The sequence below is a fragment of the Diceros bicornis genome, chromosome 7 (assembly GCF_020826845.1).
Source record: "Diceros bicornis minor isolate mBicDic1 chromosome 7, mDicBic1.mat.cur, whole genome shotgun sequence".
In the NCBI taxonomy this organism is placed as follows: domain Eukaryota; kingdom Metazoa; phylum Chordata; class Mammalia; order Perissodactyla; family Rhinocerotidae; genus Diceros; species Diceros bicornis.
In genome coordinates this window covers 7,530,282-7,552,938 of record NC_080746.1, presented here as the reverse complement: position 1 = coordinate 7,552,938, position 22,657 = coordinate 7,530,282, and the positions used below count along the sequence as shown (strand labels likewise).

Sequence of the window (22,657 nt, the reverse complement as noted above, 5' to 3'; positions counted from 1 at the left end):
GAAATAGCCAGTGTTGAACAATGGAAACAAGTTAGAAAACAGGTCTCAAATCAATTAAAACCAGCCTTTGATGTCAAGTCCATGTCTCTGACATGTTAGACCAAAAGAGAAGAAGGAAGCATTCCAAAAAATTTAAAAAAAAAAATGTCAAGCAGCGAAGAACTGAGAGATCACAGCAGACAGCATCCTATAAAATTTATATATATATATAATATACATGCATATAAATATATATGTATATATGCCCATGGGAAAGCCCAAAATGGGGAGCCAAGGGTCTAGGTCTTTGATCCAAATTCCTCCCTGATTCACTGTGTGACGTTATTCAACTCCTTAACCTCTCTGGGCTTTAGTTTTCCCATCCCTAAAATGGAAACAGGAATCCCTGCTCCTCCCTACTTTACAGAGATGTAAATTAAGTTCCTATTATGAAAAAATATATATATATTAATATATAAAGAGGTGACTAAGGTGCAGAACAGTTTGAGAATAATATAAAATACAACAATGGAATTAAACAGAATGAAAGAACAGAAAATATATTTTTAAAAGCAGACTTTTCAGAAAGACAAGACAAAAAGATAGAACTGAAAAAAAAAAAGAACATAGCAAAAGCAGTGGATAAAATTAAATATTCTTCCAAGAATTAAATTGGCATTTTACATGGAAACTTCAAACAAGCAGAAAGTTGGAGGCTAAAAGCAAAAAAGGTTAAAGTATATAAATGTAAAATTTTTTAAATATTGTCGATGAGAATAGCCAGTTAAGATTTTTCAAGCAGACACAGCTCTGTGAAGTTCTGACTCTAATTCAAAGCAGGCACACACAAAAAGACAGAGCAGATGCACGCTGCTTTGCAAGTGAAAGTATCACAGACATTTATGGTTTGGGGAAATCTCGGCCACAGACAGACTTAGATCCTCTTTCCCCCAATGCGCTTTTTTCCCTAATCATTCATGCTCCTCACCAAGCATACTCCACCTCATTATGATGCAGGGTTGACCTAAAGGGAGTTCAGAATTCCCCATAAATGTAGGTAGTTTGGGCCTAAAGGGCCGGATCCCATCAGCATTAACTGAAGGAAAAGCAGAAAGTTCTGTCCAGCCACCAATGTCCAAGGCAGGCTGGGCAGCACGCCCAGTGGGCTGGTGACAGGCTGGCCGGGCTGCCCGACCTGGGACAGACGTAAGTGAGACTCACTGGCGAGTCTGCCTTGGGCCTGAGAACAAAACAGTTCCACACTTCAACGTGAGGAGGAAAGGCCCTTGTTTTTGCTCAGGCTCCTCACACCTGCGTGTGCTCAAGTACACACGTGTGGGGGCGGCTGCAGGAGAAAGGAGACGCTCCTCTCTTAAAGAGGCAGCCTATATTCAAATACAGCCACCTCTCTCCTCCAAACCCAAGAACTCTGTCTAACCAGCTTCAAGATACCACTCACACAAACTTGGACAGCGAGCCAGTGAAGCTCAAGTCAGGAAGTGGGTTTCTTTAGAGCTTTTTCCTCCTGATGTCTTCTAGGTAACTGATTGTTTTAAGAAGTCTCCAGAAATGGTCTGGGTTTGGACTTAAGGGTACGGGGTGAGAATTTTGTTAGAAACCAAAGAAATGTTTCTTCTAACCAATATAATTGTCTAAAGAAAATGCCTTCCTAAGCACCTAGGTAAAAAGAAGAAAGATGTGTTGGTTGATTAGGATTAGAAAATCGGACTTGAGAAGTCTGAAGCCTCTATCTTTTCTCAGTAGATTCTCAGTGCCATCTCTGGAATCTATTTTATCCTAGCAATAAGTTTCCCTGCATATCAAGGATGAGAGCAATGACTAGTTATGCATATTAGGATTCGTGGGGAGGTGAACTAGATCCTAAATGATCATTTGGGCACTAGACTTCTCAAGCATTTATCTAGCAAATAATTTCTGAACAACCCCCAAATGTAAGGCATTGTTGCCAGACTGGGTTGAATAACAAAACAGAACATTAACAACAGCATGGAGGTAGCAGAAGAAACACTTTTTGTTCCACTATAATGTGATGAGCTGAAAATATCCCACCTACGCCTTTAAAGAAGAAAGGACCGAGAACCCAGCCTTGAGGGGCCTTCACAAGAAACTGCACCCACCTCGACTCTGAATGTCAAACACCTCCACATGCTTGTGCCCTATGAGCACCTCTCCAGCAATGCGAGTCCCATCCTCGTTTCAGAGTTTAAACTTTCACATTCACTCACATTAGGAGAACTTTCACTCTTATTATCTCTCAGGGAGAGGTGAGTCACACAGAAGACAATGCAGTTTGGTTAGTTACAGTCAACAATATGCACGGAGCTCTGAAGCCCGTCAAGGGCCACCAAGAGCATTGGCACCATGGTCTTGAATCCTGCTCTACAACTAACCAGATAGATAAGCTGTGTTGGCCTGACAACCCCCACATTTATCAGTCAGGTCTCATGTGGCTGTCATACGACCTGTGGCAGCCATGACCATGTGCTGCTCAGATCTCCCGCTGCAGGAAGCATAACTGACTGGATCCACCATGTCCCCACCAAGGCCACACTTCCTGGGGGCTGCTCCAGCCAGGGACTGAGCATGGCGGGGCCTGAGGCCCATTCCTATGAGATGTAGAGCTCCTCCAGTGGGCAGCCTGGACCCAAGGACTCCCCGTCAGCCTGGCCAAACCTTTCTTGGAACTGAGCTGCAGCTGGAGGCTCTTCCTACCCAAATCTCCTTCCTTCCCTCTCTCCTTTTACTGGTGACAGAGCTGCAGCATGGTCTGAGGGCTCCCCCACCTCCTCTTGCTCTCTCTCACCACTTTGTCCTTCACAGATGTTTGTTCCCCTCCTCCAGTGAGTTCCTTGCAAGTCTAATCATGTCTTGACATCTGCTTCTCAGCAGACCCAAACTAACACACTACTAATATTGGATATTTTCCTACTAATTGTCTGACACTGTGAAAAACTTTGAAAGGCATCTTCTGTGCTGTTTGCTGTGTGACATTGGGCTCTTTCCCTATCTGAACCTCAATTCCCTCATTCGTACAAGGAGAATAATAGAACCTTCCTCATGTGTTGTTGGTGATGGTTAAAAAAAATAATGTATATGAAAGAGTCTAGCACATAGTAGGAGCTTAACACACACATGGGTTGAGCTGAATAGCTGAAGTGACCTAATCTGATATTAAATATCTGCTGCGCCCCAAGACACTGCCAGCAATTAATGGAATTCTATAAGCAAAATACATTATCCCCTGACCTCAAGGAATATAGAGTTATACTGAAAGACAAAAGGTTTGGAGAATAATATGAAATAATAGTAACAACTAGCATCTAGAGAATAGTTCCTATGCACCTAGCACTGTCCTGGGTGCTTTCCATAAACTAGTCATTTAATTCTCACAACAACCCTATCAGAGAGGAACTACTATTATTACCATTTTGCAGATGAGGAAACTGAGACACAGAGAAGTGAGTTTGCCCAAAGTGAAACAGCTGGTCAGTGGCAAAGCCGGGACACACTCAGGCTGACTGGCTTCCGAGTCCATGCTCTTAACCCCTACATGACGCAACCCCTGAAACGTAACCAGTGGTTAAACAGATGGGATGTCCCCCCGCCCCGTGTGTTGAACCCGGACTTAAATCTTAAGGCATACCCAAGTGTCAGACCAGGTACGAGAACCATCCAACTTGCAGGCATCACAGGAAAGTCAGTTTAAGGAGAACAGGGACGGGCAGAGCTTCTCTTGGATCAGGTCTCTACACTGAGGAACCACTGCTCCCTTTCCAGAGCAGCAAAAGCCCTCCAGGGACAAGAGAGAAGCGCTGAGGGGCAAAAGCAGGAATATCTTGGACCTCTGGAGGAAACCTTTCCCAACAGACATTATGGGGAGTTTCTGAGGCCTGTTGTTCAAAGGCAACAAGAACCTGTGTGGATGCCCCAGCAGCACACTGGCTGAATGTGCTCAGTGGAAACATTTTACTTCAAAGACAAAAAGGTGGAGTTTCAAACCGGAGACAGAGTGGAATTCCAGAACAGTCACCACCCAATTCCATCATTTGTAGTTAGATTTTATTAAAGAAACAGTGAACCAAAAAGTGTGAGACTCAGAGACTCCTCTAAAACAAGCAGGGGGGCTGTCCCCAGAAAAGTTGGGTCAATGTGTGAGCTTCCTGCCATCCAAAATCCAGGCATCCACGAGGCCTCAGCGAGTTGCAGACAGCACCAGGGTGTGAGGTATGTCTGCAAAGCGTAAATGAGCCTCTTCTGCCCCAAATACAGCTTGCTAGGTATTACTGTAGCTGAATCAAGACATTGAGGTGGTTCAGCCAGTTATGGCCTTCAAAGGCAACTGACAGAAACAAGGAACCTCCGCTCTCCACATTTTTTAAAGATATTTCAAAAAAAATTAATAGTGAGGCTGAATCCTCCTACCACGTGATCTTTTTCTACCGGTGGCAGATGACTAAGAAAAACTGTCACAAAAAGGATCAGTTAGAAGGCAGAAGCAGTGAAACTGTTATGCAGGCCATAGAAGGGGCTTCTCCTTCCACCCAGCTCAAATCTTTCAGGGGGTTTTCCTCCCTCACACTTCAAGGTATTTCCTATCAATCTCACAACTGAGCAGCATGTTAACCCATTACTCCAGTGAGATCCCCAAATCCATTCCACACACCCCCTTAGGACTACCGCCAAACCCAGCACAAAGAATTAGAATCTCTCCCAGCTGCTAAGATGCTGGCTGGCAGCAAGGCTCCCTTTAGGCTGAGGGGATCTGTCTGGCTTCCTGCAATTGGCTAATCACAGGGGCCTCTGAGCCAGAAAGGCAAGACACTCTCTGTTGCTGCCTTTCTCATTTCCAAGCCCCTTTCATCCTATCCAGTCAGGTGCTACCCAAGGATGCTCAACAGTGAGACTGTGATGGCTTCCTGTGAGCCTGCAAGCCAGCTTCAGCTTGGCCTGGCCCCAGAACCTCAGGGCCCCTGTAAAGGGCAGCTACTGCACAAAATGGACACCGCAGTTCAGTGCTTATGTCAAGATGTTGGTTCTTCTCAACTTTAGTCAATTCACACTGTCTTACACCAACAGCATTTACATAGAGACTATATTCCAGAGTTTGACTCAGGTAATAATCTCCTCGAATTAAAAAGCTCTACACTGTTCCTGATAACATACCCACTTGGGTTTAGAATTTTAAGAATCCTCTTAAATTCACGCAGCACCACTAATTTGCTTTAGTGACCTCTCTCCTCTTTCCCTATCGGTAACTTAGGCTCATTCCAAAAGTTTTCTCAGCTGTTGTTTGTACCTGAGTACACTGAGATTATTTTGCAATCCAGCTTTCCTCCAGAAAACTGTGATTTCAGGTAATGCCGCCAAATCTCAGGTTTCATTCTGAATTGAAGGGCTTTGAAGCACTTTCTTTTGCAGCAAAGTTGTTTATTTTCAAAAATATGTTTTAGCAGTAGCTTTGGGTTACTGAACCCTAAATCTCAACTACGAGTCAGAACTCCAAGCTTCTGGGCTTGGCCGAGGGACTTTCTTACTGTACGACTTCAGACGGGCTCTAGTACCACCTACGAAATGGCAAAAAGAAGATTTATTTCAGGCCGGAAGCAATTTGAGAAGACCTACAGGGGAACGTATGGGGCATCTTTTCCTACAAGACTGGTACCCTTTTTTTTATGATGTCTCATGCAAAATATTTGGAAGTTGAATTCCAGATAGTCCCAAATTTAGCCTTAAAGAAACTGAGGAACTATCTATTCACTAATCTGCACAGCAGTATAAAACATAATTTTGTTACAGTTAATGGATGGCTTTGGGCTTAGCTTTTTTCAGGCTCCAGGATACAAAAAGAGACCCCAACCACTTCATTCACAATTGCACCTCAAAGGATAGGGACACACCTAGACATCGACAACAAAAGCATTACCACCAGGCTGACTCAATGCGATAGGAATGGATTCCTTATCTGGAGCCATGTCTGGCAATCTGGAATGAAGTTCATAAAGGTGATTTACAGACCAATAACTCTACACTGAAGCCAAAGGCTAGCTCTACTCCTTCCTCTATACCCCTAACCCACATACATCCAATGTTAATTAGTAGCAAGTGGGAGACAAGGTCCCTAATCTACTCTATGGAAACAACTGAGATAACCTTGGAGTATTCACATTTCTTAATATGGAGAAAGATGTCACATCCAGGCGACACATCTGGCACTCTGATTCAATTCAGGAGCTACCTTCTGTGCAGACTGCCATTACACAGCCTTGAATACATCATTCTTTGTGCCTCAGTTTCATCATCCATAAAATGAGGCTGAAGGGACAGAGAGGAAGGGACAATACTATTTGACAATCCAGTATATTATTTTATACCTACCGAAATTGAAAAAAAATCAGAGATGCCTACGTTTTTCAAGGATCTGAAAAGCATTTTGCTTCGGTCTATCAAATATATAGAAAACATTGGGCCACTTCTCTCAGACTGTTTTGTAATTAGATGGGGTTCATAATATATCTTCGAACAAGAGAAAATGGAGCTTTCTGATGGTATCAGTTTGATAACCGTAAGCAGTTCACAGTAAGGTAGGAAGGTAGATCTTGGCGGAAGCCAGCACTGCACTTGATGTATTCTTAACTCGGCTAACAGGCAAGCTTTCAAGCCATGTTATCTGCCCCCACATCTTGACCTAATTTAACAAGTTGCCATGGGAGCCCAGTGAAGTTGATGCAATTTTCTTATCTTTGGAGGAAGAAGGTAACTGTGCAAGAGAATGAGAAAATTCAGTTTCTAACTGATTTCCATACTTACAGTGCAGTGACTAAGACATCATATGAAGAAGTAAAATGTATTCCTTTGAAGGTTATATGGATGAAGCCCTAGGCTCCTCGTGTAAAGGCGGGAAAACGGGTTCTCTCCCTAGCTTGGAGAATCTAGGCACACACCCTTTAGTTCAGGCTGAGTAATTATGACATAAAGATGCAAGTGCTCCTACTGTATGGCCACACGTACTCTAGAGTAATCGAATTTTAAGGGAATACACAAAAAAGGAGGGCAGAACTTGAGGTAGAAAATAGGTGTGACTTTTATGAGCAATAAAACGTTTTGCCAATCCTTATACAATGATTTCCACTTTCTAAAGTACTTTTCCAAACTTCAGCTCATCTTAGCATGTCTGCATAAAGTCAGAGACCCATTTATAGGAACTCCAGTCACTGCACGCTCCTCGGGTGATGGAGGGGGCTGAACAGGTATGTTTCATCCCCTCCCCCATTCTCCAGGGTGTATCTGAAATGATAAGGGGCCACAATGAGGGGGAAAGGCAAGGGAACCACCACGTAGAATCAGTTTGCAGTGTGGGCAGATGTTCCCCAGGTATTGAGCACAGGAAAAAAGCCACCAAAATTTGGGCTACCCCCCACATGCCTAACAAATTCTGACCTTCATTCAGACCACAGCAGTCAGAAAATCCAGTTCCAGTCTAAGCACAATTACAATATCTTGAATTTGAAAAGACAGTGAACCCCCAAGGGTTACTAGCACTTATCTGCACTCAACACATGCTCAGAAACATTTGCTGAAATAATTGATTTGCTACAACTGAGCTTTTTCCCCCTATGTCTAGCGCGGTGTCTAGCACTTACTTGTTTAATTAATTGATTTAGTTCAATTACATTTTCACAGATCTCCTACCACCAAGATAAGGATGAGCACTTCCACTTCACTAAAAGTAGAAAAGGGTACAAGGTAAATTTGCCTAAAATCACACAGTGTGTTAGAGATGGGAGGGAGCACAGAGGACTTCTGTTTTCTGGGCTATTGTTCTCACCACCATTTGAGATAGTGTGAAAAGTTAAATGCCCAATTATAAAGAAGAAACAATGGAACAGTAAGATGCTTTGAAAAGTGTTTTTTAAGTCAAATGACTACTTTAGTCTTTGTGACCTTTAACTGATAGTCACTCTCCCTTTTCTTCCACCCACTAAATGTTTTATTCCCTTAGAGAGAGAGAGAGGAAGGAAGGAAGAAAGGTAGGAAGGAAGGAAGAGAAGGAAGGAAGGAGAGAAGGAAGGAAGGAAGAAAGAAGGACAGAAGGAAGGCAGAAAGGAGAGAAGAAAGGAAAGAAGAAAGGAAAGAAGGAGGGAAGGAGGGAGGGAAGGAGGGAGGGAAGGAAGGGCACTATTAAAAACAATCTATTCAAGGGGCTGGCCCTGTGGCATAGTAGTTAAGTTCGGCGCACTCTGCTTCAACGGCCCGGGTTCGCGGGTTCAGATCCTGGACGTGGACCTACACCACTTGTCAGCCATGCTGTGGCGGCGACTCACACACAAAATAGAGGAAGACTGGCACATATGTTAGCTCAGGGCCAACCTTTGTTAGCAAAAAAAAAAGAAAAAAAATCTATCCAAAGGAAGAGTGACATCAAACAGAACTCAGACCTCCAGAACATACCTGTCTGTATTTGTGCAAAAAGAGCTTTCGATGCTCTTCTCTGGCTCTGAACCTGAAGTGCCAGAGAAGCCTCACAGTGGCATTTTGGTGTTGGCTATATTGACGGCAGTTCATGTCCCTAATTTGTACTTCCCACTCATTTCTACATCTTAGAATTTCCAATTCATCCCTTTCCTTCTCTCCTTGAAACTGGGACACTTGGAAAGATCCCCCACTCTCAGATAATTCTTGTCTAGGTACTAAGATCACCTTAGTCAAAACCACTTAAGTCACTCTTGTAGACTCTTAGCCCTGCAGGCTCCTCCCATATAGAAAATCCAACATCTAATACATGTAATACTTTCAGAGAAGTTTCTATTTGAGGTAGAGATCAGGCTTTCACCATTTCTAGAAACTTCTAGACCTTCTGCAGTGTAACCACGGATCCTTACAAGAATCTTATTCCATGAAGGTTGACCTAAATCATAAGGCTTTCTCTGGCCATAACCCAAACTTTAGAACTTAAAAAAGTCAGTTTATTTAATCTCCTAATCCACAAAACTGCCCTAACTAGCAAAATTTTCAGAATCACATACCCAGCTAAAAGAGAATGATGAAAGCTGTCATGGGAGAAGAATTATGACTGTGGATGTTGATAGTGGTTATAGTGGTGATTATGTCACGGAGAACAAAGAAATACTTTTAATAAGGAGAAACTAAGTTGAGGATTTGGTACTGGAAGTTAGGGCAGAAGCTGTAGAAGAGCTGGCCTCCATACTTGGGCAAATGACAGAGCAAAGTTTTTCCTGCACCACAAGGACAGAAGCAAGCAAGACCAGTTAGACACCTGCCCCTCCAAGCCCACAAACCATTCAGAGCGACCTCGACCCTTCCTTTCTCTTCCTTATCAAGCAGCACCTCTTCCCTCCTTCATCAGTGTATCCAACTGGAGTCTAGTTCTTAAAGTACCTAAGAGATAACCACAGCAGCCAGCACTCTTGTATATCTTGAAAGAGACTTCATATACTTTTCCAGCTTCTTTAATCCAAATAGGCAAATGTTCCAATTGTCCGCTGTCAGAGATAGGAAAGGACTCCCTTGAAAAGTAGCCAGTTCCACATACCAGTGATGTGCAGGCAAAGACCATGGCAGATAGTGTAGAAAGAACAGCGCAGCGGACCTTTAAGTTCCTTTCCCGGCCCATGACTCCATATAGAGACCGAGTCCTACCTCAAAACCAGACACAACTCCTACTCATGCAAAGAACTGCACTAGGAGCTACGCAGCACGCAACATAGACACGCAATTCTGATCTTTGAAGGAGGAGTAATTTTTCTAAGCATCTGAGTTGTTCTCAAAGGTTAGCAGCCCTGGACACACGAATAAGGATCTAGGCACACTCTTAAGATCAGACACCTCGATAGAAACGCAGATTTTGCTGTCTGTCACGATTCACACAAAGGGTCCCCACATGGTAACCTGTTCAGGGTGGAGTAAATTATAAGAGAATAGAGGCCTAGACCACAGCTGGGTAATCAAAGCTTAAAATAAGCTCCACTCACAATACACCTTCTAATTTGTAGAAAACAACACAATCCTACAGAGAGGATCTGATAATTAGCACACTAATGCTTCTTGGACATTTCTCAAATATACTCTTCAAATGTTTCCAGGGTTAGGCAGCACATGCGTGACAATCCATTAGGACAATGAACTGTTTTATTCTATTACCAGATTCTCAATCAAAGCCCAAGCTTTCAACCTACATCTTCCTTTCTCTACAATCTTTCTTCACTCACCACTACTACAACTTTCACTCTGGTAGAAAATTGATAAGAAAGCTAAGTGAGAAAAAAGATTTCCCATACAGGCCAGGATCTGGACAGAGTTCAGGGTGACTAAGAACACATTTCCCGATTGCACAGCTGGCCTAATGAGTATTCTACTACACAAGATCCTAGAATGTAGGCCATTCAGTGATGCCTTTGAGAGATGTTGTTTCTGGTTTTGTGTTTAGAAAGACCTCCAGAGAGCAGGCTAGGAAAAGTCCGTTGATGCTAGGCCAGTCGGCAAAGTTTCCAGAAATACCATATGAATATAATTCCCTTCTCCCAGATAGGGAAAAAGGTCCAAAATACAAGTTTTTCCTACCACTCTTGGAAATGATCCCTTGAGGCAGAATGATACTGTTTGCATCCAAAATTCAATGGCTATTCACAAGCAGAGTGGCTTGAGAGACTGACCAGACCCCTTAGAGTCTTCTTCTCCCCAGTACCCCCAGAAAGAAAGAGGCTGACTTCAGTCTCTGGTAATACTCGCACAGGGCCTTCCACTGAGCCCACCCACAGCAACACGCACACAGAGGCTGCGGAGGTAGGGGCAGGGCGCCTACCTGTGTAGCCAGCCAGGGCAGCAGCAGGAATGACAGGTTTGTCCTTGTTGAGGTCAGCACGGTCACGCACATAGTCCTTGAAGGTGCCCTTGGGCTTGTGGCTGGGCAGGGCGGCTGGATAGTCCTCTGAGTCGAAGCTGTCATAGGAGGGAACGCGCTGCAGGCTGTTGAAAGATGACTGGCTGCTCCAGGACTGGGTGAGGCGATCACAACTATCGTAGCTCTCTATGCTCTCAAAAGAGTCCTGGCCCCCGAGTTTACCTGGAGGTAAAGGAGGAGGTAGGAAGAGGGCAGGGGAGGAGGGATTGGGAAAAGACAACTGTAAAAACCCTCTTAGCCAGGACAGATTGCTGATCAGGGCCTCAAGAGGCACAGAAGAAGGGATAGGCCGTGGGGAAGGGATGCTCCAAGGCTACGGGGTCGCTGTGGGGAGGGGGCTGCGCTGGGTCACAATCTGAAAGTCCACTGCCACTGTGCTGTCCTGTTTTATAGCTCCAAGGACAGAGACTCAGAATCAAACGCTGCTCCCATCTGTCAGAGAGAGACAGCAGTGATTGAGACCTCAAGAATTCTAGAGCCAGAAACGTAAAAGCTGAGAATCACACGTTATTATGGGATTTCTGGCCGATGTAGTAGATCCAACGAATCGATGAAGAAACCGGAGCAGTCAAGCTCAATTCCCTATTCCAATTCAAGCCAATGAGATGATTTCAAAAGGCCCAATTTGGCAAAATATTTTGGTCATAAGGAAAAAAATTTCATTACACTAAGAGCAGATTGACCTTCTTTGACCTTGGAATTAAAGTGTTATTTTTTAGCATTTTTCCCAAATACTATTTAAAAATGAACTACATGTACTGCCTCTATGCCTTCTCAAATAGAAAAAGAAGTTACAAGGTGCTTTTTCCAGAAGATTAAAAAAAACACTATTACTCTTCTAAACAGAAATTCATATTCTTTATCCCCTCCAAATACAACCCTGTACTTGAAATTTATACTTCATTGGGGAATAAAAAACAAAGGAGTTGATTCAAGAGTTAAGGTCCACAGCAGTGTCAGAAATCCTTTACTCTGTGAGTTGCTTAAGGCATTCTTAACTGACCACAAGATCATGCAAGTTCATTAATTTCCCAAACCAGGTTATAAACAGCTGCTATGATTGCATAATAGCTCCTAGAGAAATTTCCATTGGCAAAAATGCCATTAAAAAGGAGGCTAACGAAAAACTTTTGGGAGGAAAATAAATGCATCTAAGAGCTGAAAAGGCTCACAGGAATATTTTCTATGTTCTACTTTCAGATACTTTTCAGGCAATCTAAATTAATCATGGGAGACTAAATGGCCACCTCAATTCAACACAGGTCAAGAGACAAAAGGATGTGTCAAATGTGTGTGCAGAATTACTTGTAAGTCAACTCTCAATTGGTCAGCAGTGGCTGATCTACTATAAATTTTAAATCCCAGAATAAGGTTGGCCTATACAACCTAGTATTAGTGTGTTTCTGGTATATTCTCCCCTTCATAATGGTGGAGATTGGTTAAAACAATGAAATTCAAATATGAACAAGTGTCCAAACCAAAATTAAACATATAGTAATTAGGAAGGAAAATATGTTGCTCCCAAAATTTAAAAAAAAAAAAAAATTCCAGATAAAATGCATTCAGTTAAGTATGTAATTTTTGTGTAATCCACTGTTATAGATTTCCTGAACCTACCATCCCCTCCAGTACTGCTTATAACAGAAAGGTAGTTATTTTTCTACTTTGTCTCATTCCTTCCTCCAATCATCCACTCAAAGAAGGGTACTCTCCAGAAGGCAAATTGAACAGCTTCATGGAGGTATCAGCCCTGCCTACTCAGTCCACTATCACATTTGCAACTCTTTATTATTATTAAAAATAAAGGAATTGTCTGTCCCAGAAATTCACATTAAATGACTCAAGAAAACAGCCCACAACCAGAAGGCAACAACCTCTTTTTAATAGAACAGGAAATTTTGTAACATCTCATAAAAAAGGTGTTTGCTCATACCAGCTACCCATCTTAATGGTCATTCAATTTCTCTATGAAACAAACACACCAAATGCCTAAGAAAGAGAATTTATATTTTCATGAAGAACACCTCACCAAGTCCCCAATATTTAGGCAGTATTATATACTTAAGTCTCTCTGAAACGACCCTATCTCTATCAGCCACTTTTCTATTTGAAGGGGAAGGAGACTGGAATTTCCACAAGCGAGCTAGTTGAGTTTCCAAGGAGTCCCAGTAAGCAAGGGCACTAACCTGGGCCATCACCACTCTCTGGCAGCCTCTCAAACATGAGCCAAAGGCAACTCTGCTGAGAGCTGTGGTTTACAGCAGTAGGCTGCTTTCATTTTAGCTCTATTTCACAATCCTGGAGCTGGGAACCTTCGTTTACGGGTATTTTCTCCAAAAATGGGTTGAATCCAAGCGGATTAGGCACTCAGTTATGCTACTGTGCTCATGCAGGGAAGCGTGTGTCCTCTAAGACGTCCATTGGCCAGCCTTTCTGAGAAACATCTCGGCAAGGTCCTTCCAAAGCTATCTGACTTCACCAAACAGACCTCAGAGCACTCAAAACAGTAGATGGGGTAGCCCCACAGCAACCAACTAGCACAAAGACAGTTCTCAGAGCCCAAAGAAGTGGGACATTGAAGCACTTTGTATACTGTAATGCAGTATATGAATACTATGATTATTATTAACAATAATCAGCTAACAGGAATGCTTTCAGTCTAGACCAATCATACGATGTCAGATTCAATCAGCCCTTGGAATATGTCCTGTTTGCAGCACTTCTAACACGCAAGAAACAGCCGTGAACAAAACGGTCTTCCTCTCCCATCTGTGTGGTCTAAAGCTTGGTGTGAGGGAGGCAGAATGAGGCCAGAGAGAAATACCCCATATCCCTTTGTATGGGTCACTATCTGGTCCACAGTCATTAATTTGGGGTCGGAGGGGTGGTAGGGACCAAAACCAAGAACCAAGAGAAGGAGAGGGAGAAGGAACAATCACACAAATGCAAAGCCAGACGCAATTTAAACACGTGACAGCAGATCTACGCAAAGTTACAACAAGGCTGAGCCCCAACCCACAGACTCAGCCTCATCGCATACATATACAGAAAGCCCCATGAGAAAGTTGTTCTACTGCTTTAGTCTGCCTGAGAAAAAAGATGCACATACACATGTGCGTACGTATTTAAATAGACATGCATCCAAAAATAAAAAGAGTCAGAAAGGGGAAGGCAAAACTGGTCCCACCCTTCAGTCTGAAACACAAACACCCTGGGGCCCCAAGAAGGAAGATTATAGGTTCAGATTTTGCTGGGGACTTTCCCTATGCAGGGCCTGCTGGTTATCCTAAGGCCTGCTGGGAGGAAGCCAGAGCCTGAACACTCAAAGAAGATGACAATGGGGATGGCCTGTGATGCCTACGGGGTGAGTCTTCAAAGAAAAGATGACTTTGGGCTCCCGTCCGAGAGCCTCAGAAAAGCCGGCAGGGTCATCACTGGGCAGAACCCACTCTGAGGCCAGCCAAGCCTGACTTCTGTGACCACAGCCCTCTGCGCACCCCTTGGATGGCCTTTCTCACGTTCCTCTTCCTGTTTGTAATTCTTTCCCGTTTATCCATCGGAAAAATCATCTTTTTCAACTTTTTAGAAATCAGCTAGTTCTTCCTGGATGAACAAATTCTTCCTTACGATGATGGACTACACTTTTCTCAGAAACAAAACAATTAGGACACTTTACTAGGTGGGCTGCACCTCTGTGTTTATGTCCTGATCTTAAAAATTGGGTGTATTTAACCTTTTTTGCTTTACAAAGTCAGCAAGCTCTATTTTGAAACATTTACTTCACTGTCAGTGAATATTTTATCATTGTCATAATAGTCATGTCAACAAGAGTACCTTCTTTTGGAAGCCTCTGGCCACCTCCTTCCCTGGTCCTCTAGCTAAATACACACTTTCACCACAGTGCTGATGACTGGTTCCAAATAAACCACTGGTTAACCATCTTGGATCTTCCCAAACCAAAGAAGTCACAGGAGGCGAGAGATCCCAGGCCGGGAAGCAGAGGTCAGACACCAAGCCAGGATTTGCAGTCTGACCCAAGAATACTCTGGGAGCAACATCAGGACACATGCAAAGCTAAGGGCTTTTCAGGAGGTCACCTGAACCATTTTTATTTGATTGCGTCCTCCTTAAGAAAAAATCCTCTCAAAGAAAATAAAACATACCTTAAAAAACAACCACATTCAACTAGAGCTACTATTTGATAAAATGTTTTACACAAATAAGAAATTAGATTGGTAATCCTGCCAGATTTCATTTTCACCAGGGACCCATGGTCTTTGTCATCATGATAGACTTGGCTAAAATTCCATGATTGAAAGTTCTTAATATCTAGATATTCTAAGACAGAAAGGCTGAAACTCAGAAATGTACAGGGCCAATAGTGAGAAAAGAAAAGGGGCCTGAAAAACTCACTAAGTTAGGTAATTTTTGGAAACTCCAGAGCTTCTAGAGAAGAAATCTGACCTACCACGACTGGTCCTCCCCATGCACATGTTGTCTGGGGTTACAACTTCTTGTTTGATGGCAAAGTAGTCCGTCTGCAAGGTGTCTGTCTGCAGAGGGTCCCGGAGAATGACGGAGGGATAGTCATTCTCATACTTGAGGGAGAGGAGTTCCTCCGAACTGATAGGATGGAGGGTCTGGTAGGACTCCGTGATGAAGCTAGGCTCTGAGAACTCCGACGGAGGAACGCACTGAGCATGCTCAATACCATAGCCTGGAAACAGAGAGTGTTAGCAACTGGAGAAAGGAGAGATTTGTACCTAAAACAAGCAGTTCTTCACCATTTACAACAGCCACCCACGTGAAACAAGCTGACTACCTTCGAGAATTAAAGGAAAACATTCTAAGTCAGAAGGGCCCGGGTTTTTAATCTTGCTCTACTACTTAATAGCTATGGCCCTTGACAAGATACTTCCCTTTGCTGACTTAATTTCCTCATCCCTAAAATAGGGGTGATTGCAATCTTCCTCAGTGTTGTGATGAAGATCAAATGAGGGTATATACGTAAAATGCCTACCAACATTTCTGGCACACAATAAGCTCTTGCTACATAGTAGTTAATATTGTTGTTGTTAGAATAAAAATCACAATAAAGAGACGAAATGAAAACAAACCTGCTTAAGATTCCCTTTGAAAGCAAGGCCTGCAAGGCCATCAGATAAGAAGAGCCCTACACTAACTCTTTTCCTCTGCTACCTCTCCAGTATGGTTAGGTATCACATACTGGAAGGGAGAGGGCTTCATTTTCTCTTACAGAATTTAAAGCTGCAGGGCACACTCTTGAGGAAGGATTTCAGAGGAAATGCCGCCATATCTACTAGTAAAAGGGAAAGAACAAGGGCCAAGACCAAATGCCTAACCCAACCTCTGACAGCCACCACAGTGCACAGACCAAACAAGATCAAAGGTTAGGAGTCAAGTTGTCATCTCTCTGTGTGACTTTCATGCTGAAGATATCGGAGAGAGATCCTAGTGTGTAGGAGCTTGCAGGTTAATAAAACGTCCAAATAGGTTGCTGTTTTGTGCTTTGTGGGCATAACAAAAACAATAACAAAGAATCTACACTTAAGAAAATATTATTTTTCATAGAATTACCATGAAGGAGCCTGAGATCAACTAGGACAAGGATCCTTTCCTAAGTTTCCATCATAACGAGCATGATGAGGGAAGAAGAGAGGAAGACGAACTTACTAATGAAGTAATCCGAGGTATAACGGGATTCTGGATAGGTAGGGTTGACTCCATTAACTTGATATGGTTTCACATCCTCTGCAACAGACAAGGTAGGAAAGGAAACAGAGGTCAATAAGCAAGTAAGCCTTGGCCTAAAAGGATTTTGGAGGCCAGCACGACAATGATCTCAGTCCCTCTTATAAGAATCTGCATGTTCAGTAACAGGGGCCCAGTCTAGAGATGAGATCACAAAAGTATGGCTAAGTTTATTATTTCAGTAGCTGAAAAATGGAATTTAACATCTTGGAAAGAGCATCAGTGAGCAATCTCTAAGGGTTAGGAAGGCATTTCCATCCTCATTCTGATGTGTGTGTGTACCACATTAGCATCAAAGGCTTGAAGAATCTTGGGAAGTTACCAAACTCAGCCCCCAATGCTCAAACTGATAAGTTTCAAAACTTTTCAGAAATATATTAAATCTTTAAGCAGGTAAATTTTATAGCCTCCATTTCTTCTAACCAATATCTGTTTTTTTTGTGTTGGGTTTTTTCCATTGCCGTCAGATTTCAAGTTCAGGCCCAGATAAGAAGCAGGACATTGGTAAGGTGACTCTGGTGAAATATGACAGGGCTCATGCCAAGAGAAAGAAGAGTAATATAATCGAACTGATGCCCAGGTGCCAGCTTCCCTAGGAAAGAGAAAGGATATGGATGAAGGAAACCAAGCACAGAAAGGCTCTCTCTCCACTGAACTGACATGAGCTTGAGCATCCCCTAATGACCCTGGAATCAAATGGTGTGGCCTCTGGCCATTGCATGGAGTAGTCTGATCATATTTCACTCTAAGAATCAGACATAAAGAGAGAGTACTGGTTTGGGTTTTCCTCAGGTATTTGATAGCTTGCTGGGAGCAGAGACTGCTGGGAAAACAAGTTTATGCCTGCACAGAAAAACAGCTCCCAGTTGAGATAAAATGATTAAACTTTGTTTTAGCTGCTTATCAGATTAAAACATCCCCTGTACCTTTGGCCTTCCACCCCACCCCAAACAGCTATGTTTTTTGGTGCTGTGTTGCTTTAGTTTAATTATAGAACAAAAGCTGTAGCCTTGATACAAACATCTTGCTCAGCTCTTCAAGGATCTGAAGACAAATGATTCTTACTGCCTCTCTCAATAGAAAATGGGTGGGATGATATGACTTTTGTTCTCAAACAATTATGTTCTCAAACATACTCAATTATTTCCTAATTCTTCTAAACTATTCCTTTGTGGGAAGGTAGGCCAAACCTGTCTTGGGGGCCCAGAAGCTCTCCCATGAATCCATATTACTATACAAAAAACACAAGACAGGAAGTTAAATTGAAAAGACCCAGGTTTAAGGAAATGAGTGATGTTGAGGAAACCACCTAAGCTGTCCTCATTCTACAGATAAGGACACTAACAGTACATGCCCTTCCCATCTCCCAGGGTTGTTCTGAGAATCCAAAATGTACTTGAAAGCACTTTGGGAACCAGGAAATGCTATATAGATATTAATTATAACTCTGATCAGAGGCAGGCCTAGACACTCCAGAACACCTCGCCGCTCCATGGTGATGAACAGAGGGAGACAGTATATTAGTAGAATATATTTGGGTTACATGTTCTGCTAGAATCCACTGCTGTGTTTAAAAGCCAACAGTCACATCAGATCTGTTATGAGCATGCCATATCTTTTCCCTCTCTAAACAGGCCGCTTACGTCAACACGTATGAGTGGGCGTTTGTACAGATACACGGAGAACATGCTGGTGCTTCGGGGAAGCCTGCGCAGCTGCCCAGCAGGCCTCGCAATGGCAGCCACAGCGAGACTCCCTTAGTTCTCGACTGTGTTTATTTATTTATTTTTCAGCAGAAGCTGAAGAGAAGGAGGAAAGATAACACTTCTGTGCCCAGAGGAATCTAATTTGGGTCTCTCTTGAGGGTTGCAGAGTGGAAAATATCCTTAAACAAAGAAAGGCATTATATGGATAAAAGTGCTAATCCTGAGCTTCGCTGCCTGCCCCCAGCGTCTGCGCCAGGGGTTGGAGCTGGTGACCACAGGGAAAGGGTGGGCCTGGGTCAGAGAGGGCAATGGGCTTCTAGGCTTACAGTCAGCTGGAGGGCACTGCTGACTGCTGGTAACTGCCATTTATTTTAAGAAGAAATTCAGAAAAATAAGCGCAAAAACACCCAAGTTTGCCGCCTGCTGCTGTTTCTATACTCAGCCAGGACTGTGGTACATGAGTCACTTGGTCCAAAAAGGTTGGAAGAGGCTGGTAGGGGAGGCCATGTCACTACAAGGTTGCAACCCAGCGTCCTGACATAACCCCACTTTCTGCTCCAGATGAAAAAGGTACACCGCACTACTGCAATTCCAGCCCAGTTAGTGGGCAGAGAAGCCCGGCGTGTTAATAAGCTCTGAGAAACGGAGCTTTCGTGTGGATGTGGCCAGGTATCACACCGCCATGGAGATCAAGGGAGTGTGTATTAAGATTGCCAAAAAAAACCCACACAACTATCTTGGCTGGGTGTGGGCACTGCTTGTTCAAACAGTACATGAGTCGAAGATAAGGACTGGGATCAGAATTGGGACAAGAAGCTTCAGGAGTACAATCTTGCTAAAGATAAAATCTGAACCTCCAATACACAGAAAGAAACTAGCATTTCTTGAGCACCTGCTGTATGCCAGGCACTGCACTGCATGTCTCTGTAGGCCATATCCGCTGTGATAGGACACCCACAGGCAATGGCATCGAGGTCCCACCATCAGGTACGTTCCCCTACCTACTCTCGCAGCAACCTCACACAGCATCCACTTCAATCTGTCCCCACACATTTACCTTTCTGCAGGATCTCAAGATGTTCCCACAAGATGTCCCCAACAAAGTCTGGGGCCAGCTCGAGAAAGCAGTCTTTCCCCAGTGCACAGAGGGCTGCTCCGTTCATACAGAACTTCTGGAAGTCCACACCCTTCAGGCTGAACTCGTTTACAGCCCACATCACCCAGTCCCGAACATGGGTTTCTGTCCACTGCCGGGGGTCTAAGGGAAGAGACCAAATGAAAATCCAGCATGTCAGGCTCTTCACTCTTACCTGAGCCTCAGAGAGGACACACAATGACCTGAACTCAGCTGAGGATGTTCTCCGATTTATAGAATTAGGAAGCACCACCTGTAAATTCATGTGGTGGGGCACCTTCCATAACCCTCTCCTCCCCACATTCAACATCCCCACCTTCTCTATCTCGCCAGCTAGGAAATGACTGTCATCAGCCAAAAAGTAACACACGTGTATTTCCTACCCTCCATTCAGAGAAAGACTGCATGAATTCTCTCACTGCCTTATTTCCATTAGATCTTTTATTAAAGCTGGAACAAGGGAACAAACAGCTGCTTTAATAGCAATAATAACAAAGTCAAGAGTCCTCTGGAGATCGCACTCACCTCCTCTGCTCTTAACTCTTATAATATACTTGAGAACATTATACTTAATTATTTTTATCTTTGCTAATTATGGTTAGTAATAATCATAACAATTAGTAATAGTCATTCAAATGGTACTTAGTAGTAACAATATTATTAGGTGCCTGTAATATACCAGATACCCGGCAAAGTATATACATATCAGAGGCCCCACGTTGAGTGGCACTGTGGAACAGACAATACACAATCTTCATACGTGGCCCGAGGTTTAACATGGCTACACCAGCCAATGGCACTTAAAGAGCTCAGATGATGGCAGGCTGTGGTGCCCACATCACACCTGCTCTCAAGGTTACCCCCTTCAATCTCACAGATGACTTTGTGAGATGCTGGAAAACACAGTGGTCAGAATTCACTTTGTTCTGCCTTGTGATCCTAAAAGGATGTTGGGCACTGCTGTCAGCTGAGGTTTGTGGTAAATTACTATACATGGGAAAAGGTGTACAGACACATTCACAGAATCTGTCTAAGGCGTGGGTCTGACTGCCCTGGAAGCCTCTCACATAGCAGTAAAACTGGCCTGGTCTAAAGACAGCATTACCCTTACTCAATAGAAAAGTGTTCTTTCTGCTCTCAATTGTTCAGGAAATGTTGCTTGGTGAAGGCTTAAGTTTTCTCCAGTCATTTCTCCTTTCTGACATCTCTAGTCCCCTTACATTCCTGAATAAACCCTTTCAGATGAGAACACCTAAGTGTAAAAACATTTCACCAAAGTACATGGAAAAGAAAAGCGCAATCAGAAAATTCCCAGAAATGCAGGTCACTGAGATCATCCAATGGTGGCCCAGGACAACTCCAAGACAGTGTTTTCCAAACCTGTCTCTACTTGAGAATCACTTGAGGAGCTTCAAAAATACTGGTGCTACCAGCAATTGTGATTAAACTGGTCTGGGGTAGGGCCTGGGCTGTGGAATTTTTTGAAGATCTTGAATCTAATGTGCAACCAAGTTTGGGAACCACCGCCCTAAGATCAAGATGGCAGTGACAAACCTGGGGCACGGAGAAGCATTAGCACGTGTCCATGATTGTTCTAACAGTTGACTACCACCGCCTGCAGCTGCTGACTGAAGTGTGGTTAGTAATAATGTCTATCTCACACTACAAATGAGAAAACTAACTTCACCTGAAGTCTGATCCCAGCCTCTCTTTCTCAAACTACAAAACATACCTTTTGGAATTCCCAGTCGTTGCTGTTCTTTAGAGAAACCACTGAAAGTAGCTTTCAATGCTTGAGACATCATTTCTTTGCTGCTTGGAGTTAATAGTGGGACATCTGCACATTCCATATCTGTAAGAAAAAAATACCATATGAATAATAAAAACTAAACAGGTGATGGATGTTAGCTAGACTTATTGTGGTGATCATTTTGAAATATATACAAATATCAAGTCATTATGTTGTACATCTGAAACTAATATAATGTTATATGTCAATATCTCAATTTAAAAGAAACTAAATGGTAATTAACCACCCATAACACATAATAGGGCATGGATGGTCTAAAGAAGGCAAGCTGAGATATAACTGTATTAACATCTTCACCAGGGCAGGTAAAATTTGGGGGGCTTTCCACAGTCAGCTAGGCCCCTTAAAAAAAAGCTGACTGTTGCCTAGAATGTTCTGCATCCCTGGCAAACAAAATATATTTATTCTTTCTATATATATCTACTAATTCACCCTCCCTACTTATCCTTCACACTCACTGAGACTATTAATGTTACTACATACTTCCAGTTACCTATGAAAAGAAAATAACAATATTCATTCATTCAAAAAATAATTATTTGGCACTTACTATGTGCAAGGAATTAGAGAAACAGCAGTGAAGAAGACAGAAATGATCCCTACCCTCATGGAGTTGTATATCAGATTCTGACAGGGGATTCATTCATTAAAAAACTATTTACACAGTTAAACATTCAAATACAATATCAATAAGGGCTTCAAAGGAGAAGTAGAAGATGAAACATTAACATATAACAAGAATTCCTGCAAGTCTGGAGGAATCAGAGAAGGTCTCTCTTAGGAGAAGAGAGATGTCTGACCTGAGATCTAATAGATGCATAGAAGTTTAAAAAAGGAAAATCACTCTAAACAAGTGGTTCTCAAAGTGTGGTCCCCAGACCAGCTGCAACAGCATCACCTGGAAATCATGAGAAATGCAAATTTCCAGCCCCACTCCAGACCTCTGGACCTGGACCTCACCTAGACTTTTTAACACAGAATCTATCTAGGTGATCCTGATGACCACTAAAGTTAGGAGACCATGATCCTGGATAAAGGGAATAGCATAAATGAAGGTCATGAGAGAGGGGCGGCGGGGGGGATGCACTTGGCATGTTTTAGGACCAAAAAGATCAATGCAGCTGGAGCAGAGTGATCAGGAGGACAGCTGCTTGAGATGTGGTTGAAGAGGTAAGCAAGAAGTATATTAAGGAATTTATAATTTTATCCTAAGTAAAACAGAAAGTCATTGAGAGTTTTATGCAGAGGAATGACATGACTACTTTATTTTAAGAAGCTCGCCTTATGGTAATTCTATTTTTAATTTTTCAAGGAAG

General features: G+C 43.0%; 1 protein-coding gene across 4 annotated transcripts in view; it reads right to left on the bottom strand.

Annotated features, from left to right (window-relative positions):
• Window positions 1-22,657, bottom strand: part of ETS1 (ETS proto-oncogene 1, transcription factor) — a 125,849-nt gene that overhangs the window by 11,430 nt on the left and 91,762 nt on the right. For 2 of the 4 annotated variants that reach the window (XM_058544823.1, XM_058544824.1), the window contains 5 exons: window positions 21,264-21,383; window positions 19,454-19,654; window positions 16,613-16,690; window positions 15,387-15,635; window positions 10,820-11,080 (listed from right to left, as the gene is read on the bottom strand). In XM_058544823.1, the coding sequence (XP_058400806.1) occupies window positions 10,820-11,080; window positions 15,387-15,635; window positions 16,613-16,690; window positions 19,454-19,654; window positions 21,264-21,383 (909 nt within the window). The remainder of the gene's footprint in view (window positions 1-10,819; window positions 11,081-15,386; window positions 15,636-16,612; window positions 16,691-19,453; window positions 19,655-21,263; window positions 21,384-22,657) is intronic. The other 2 variants (XM_058544825.1, XM_058544826.1) reach the window with 1 other exon arrangement.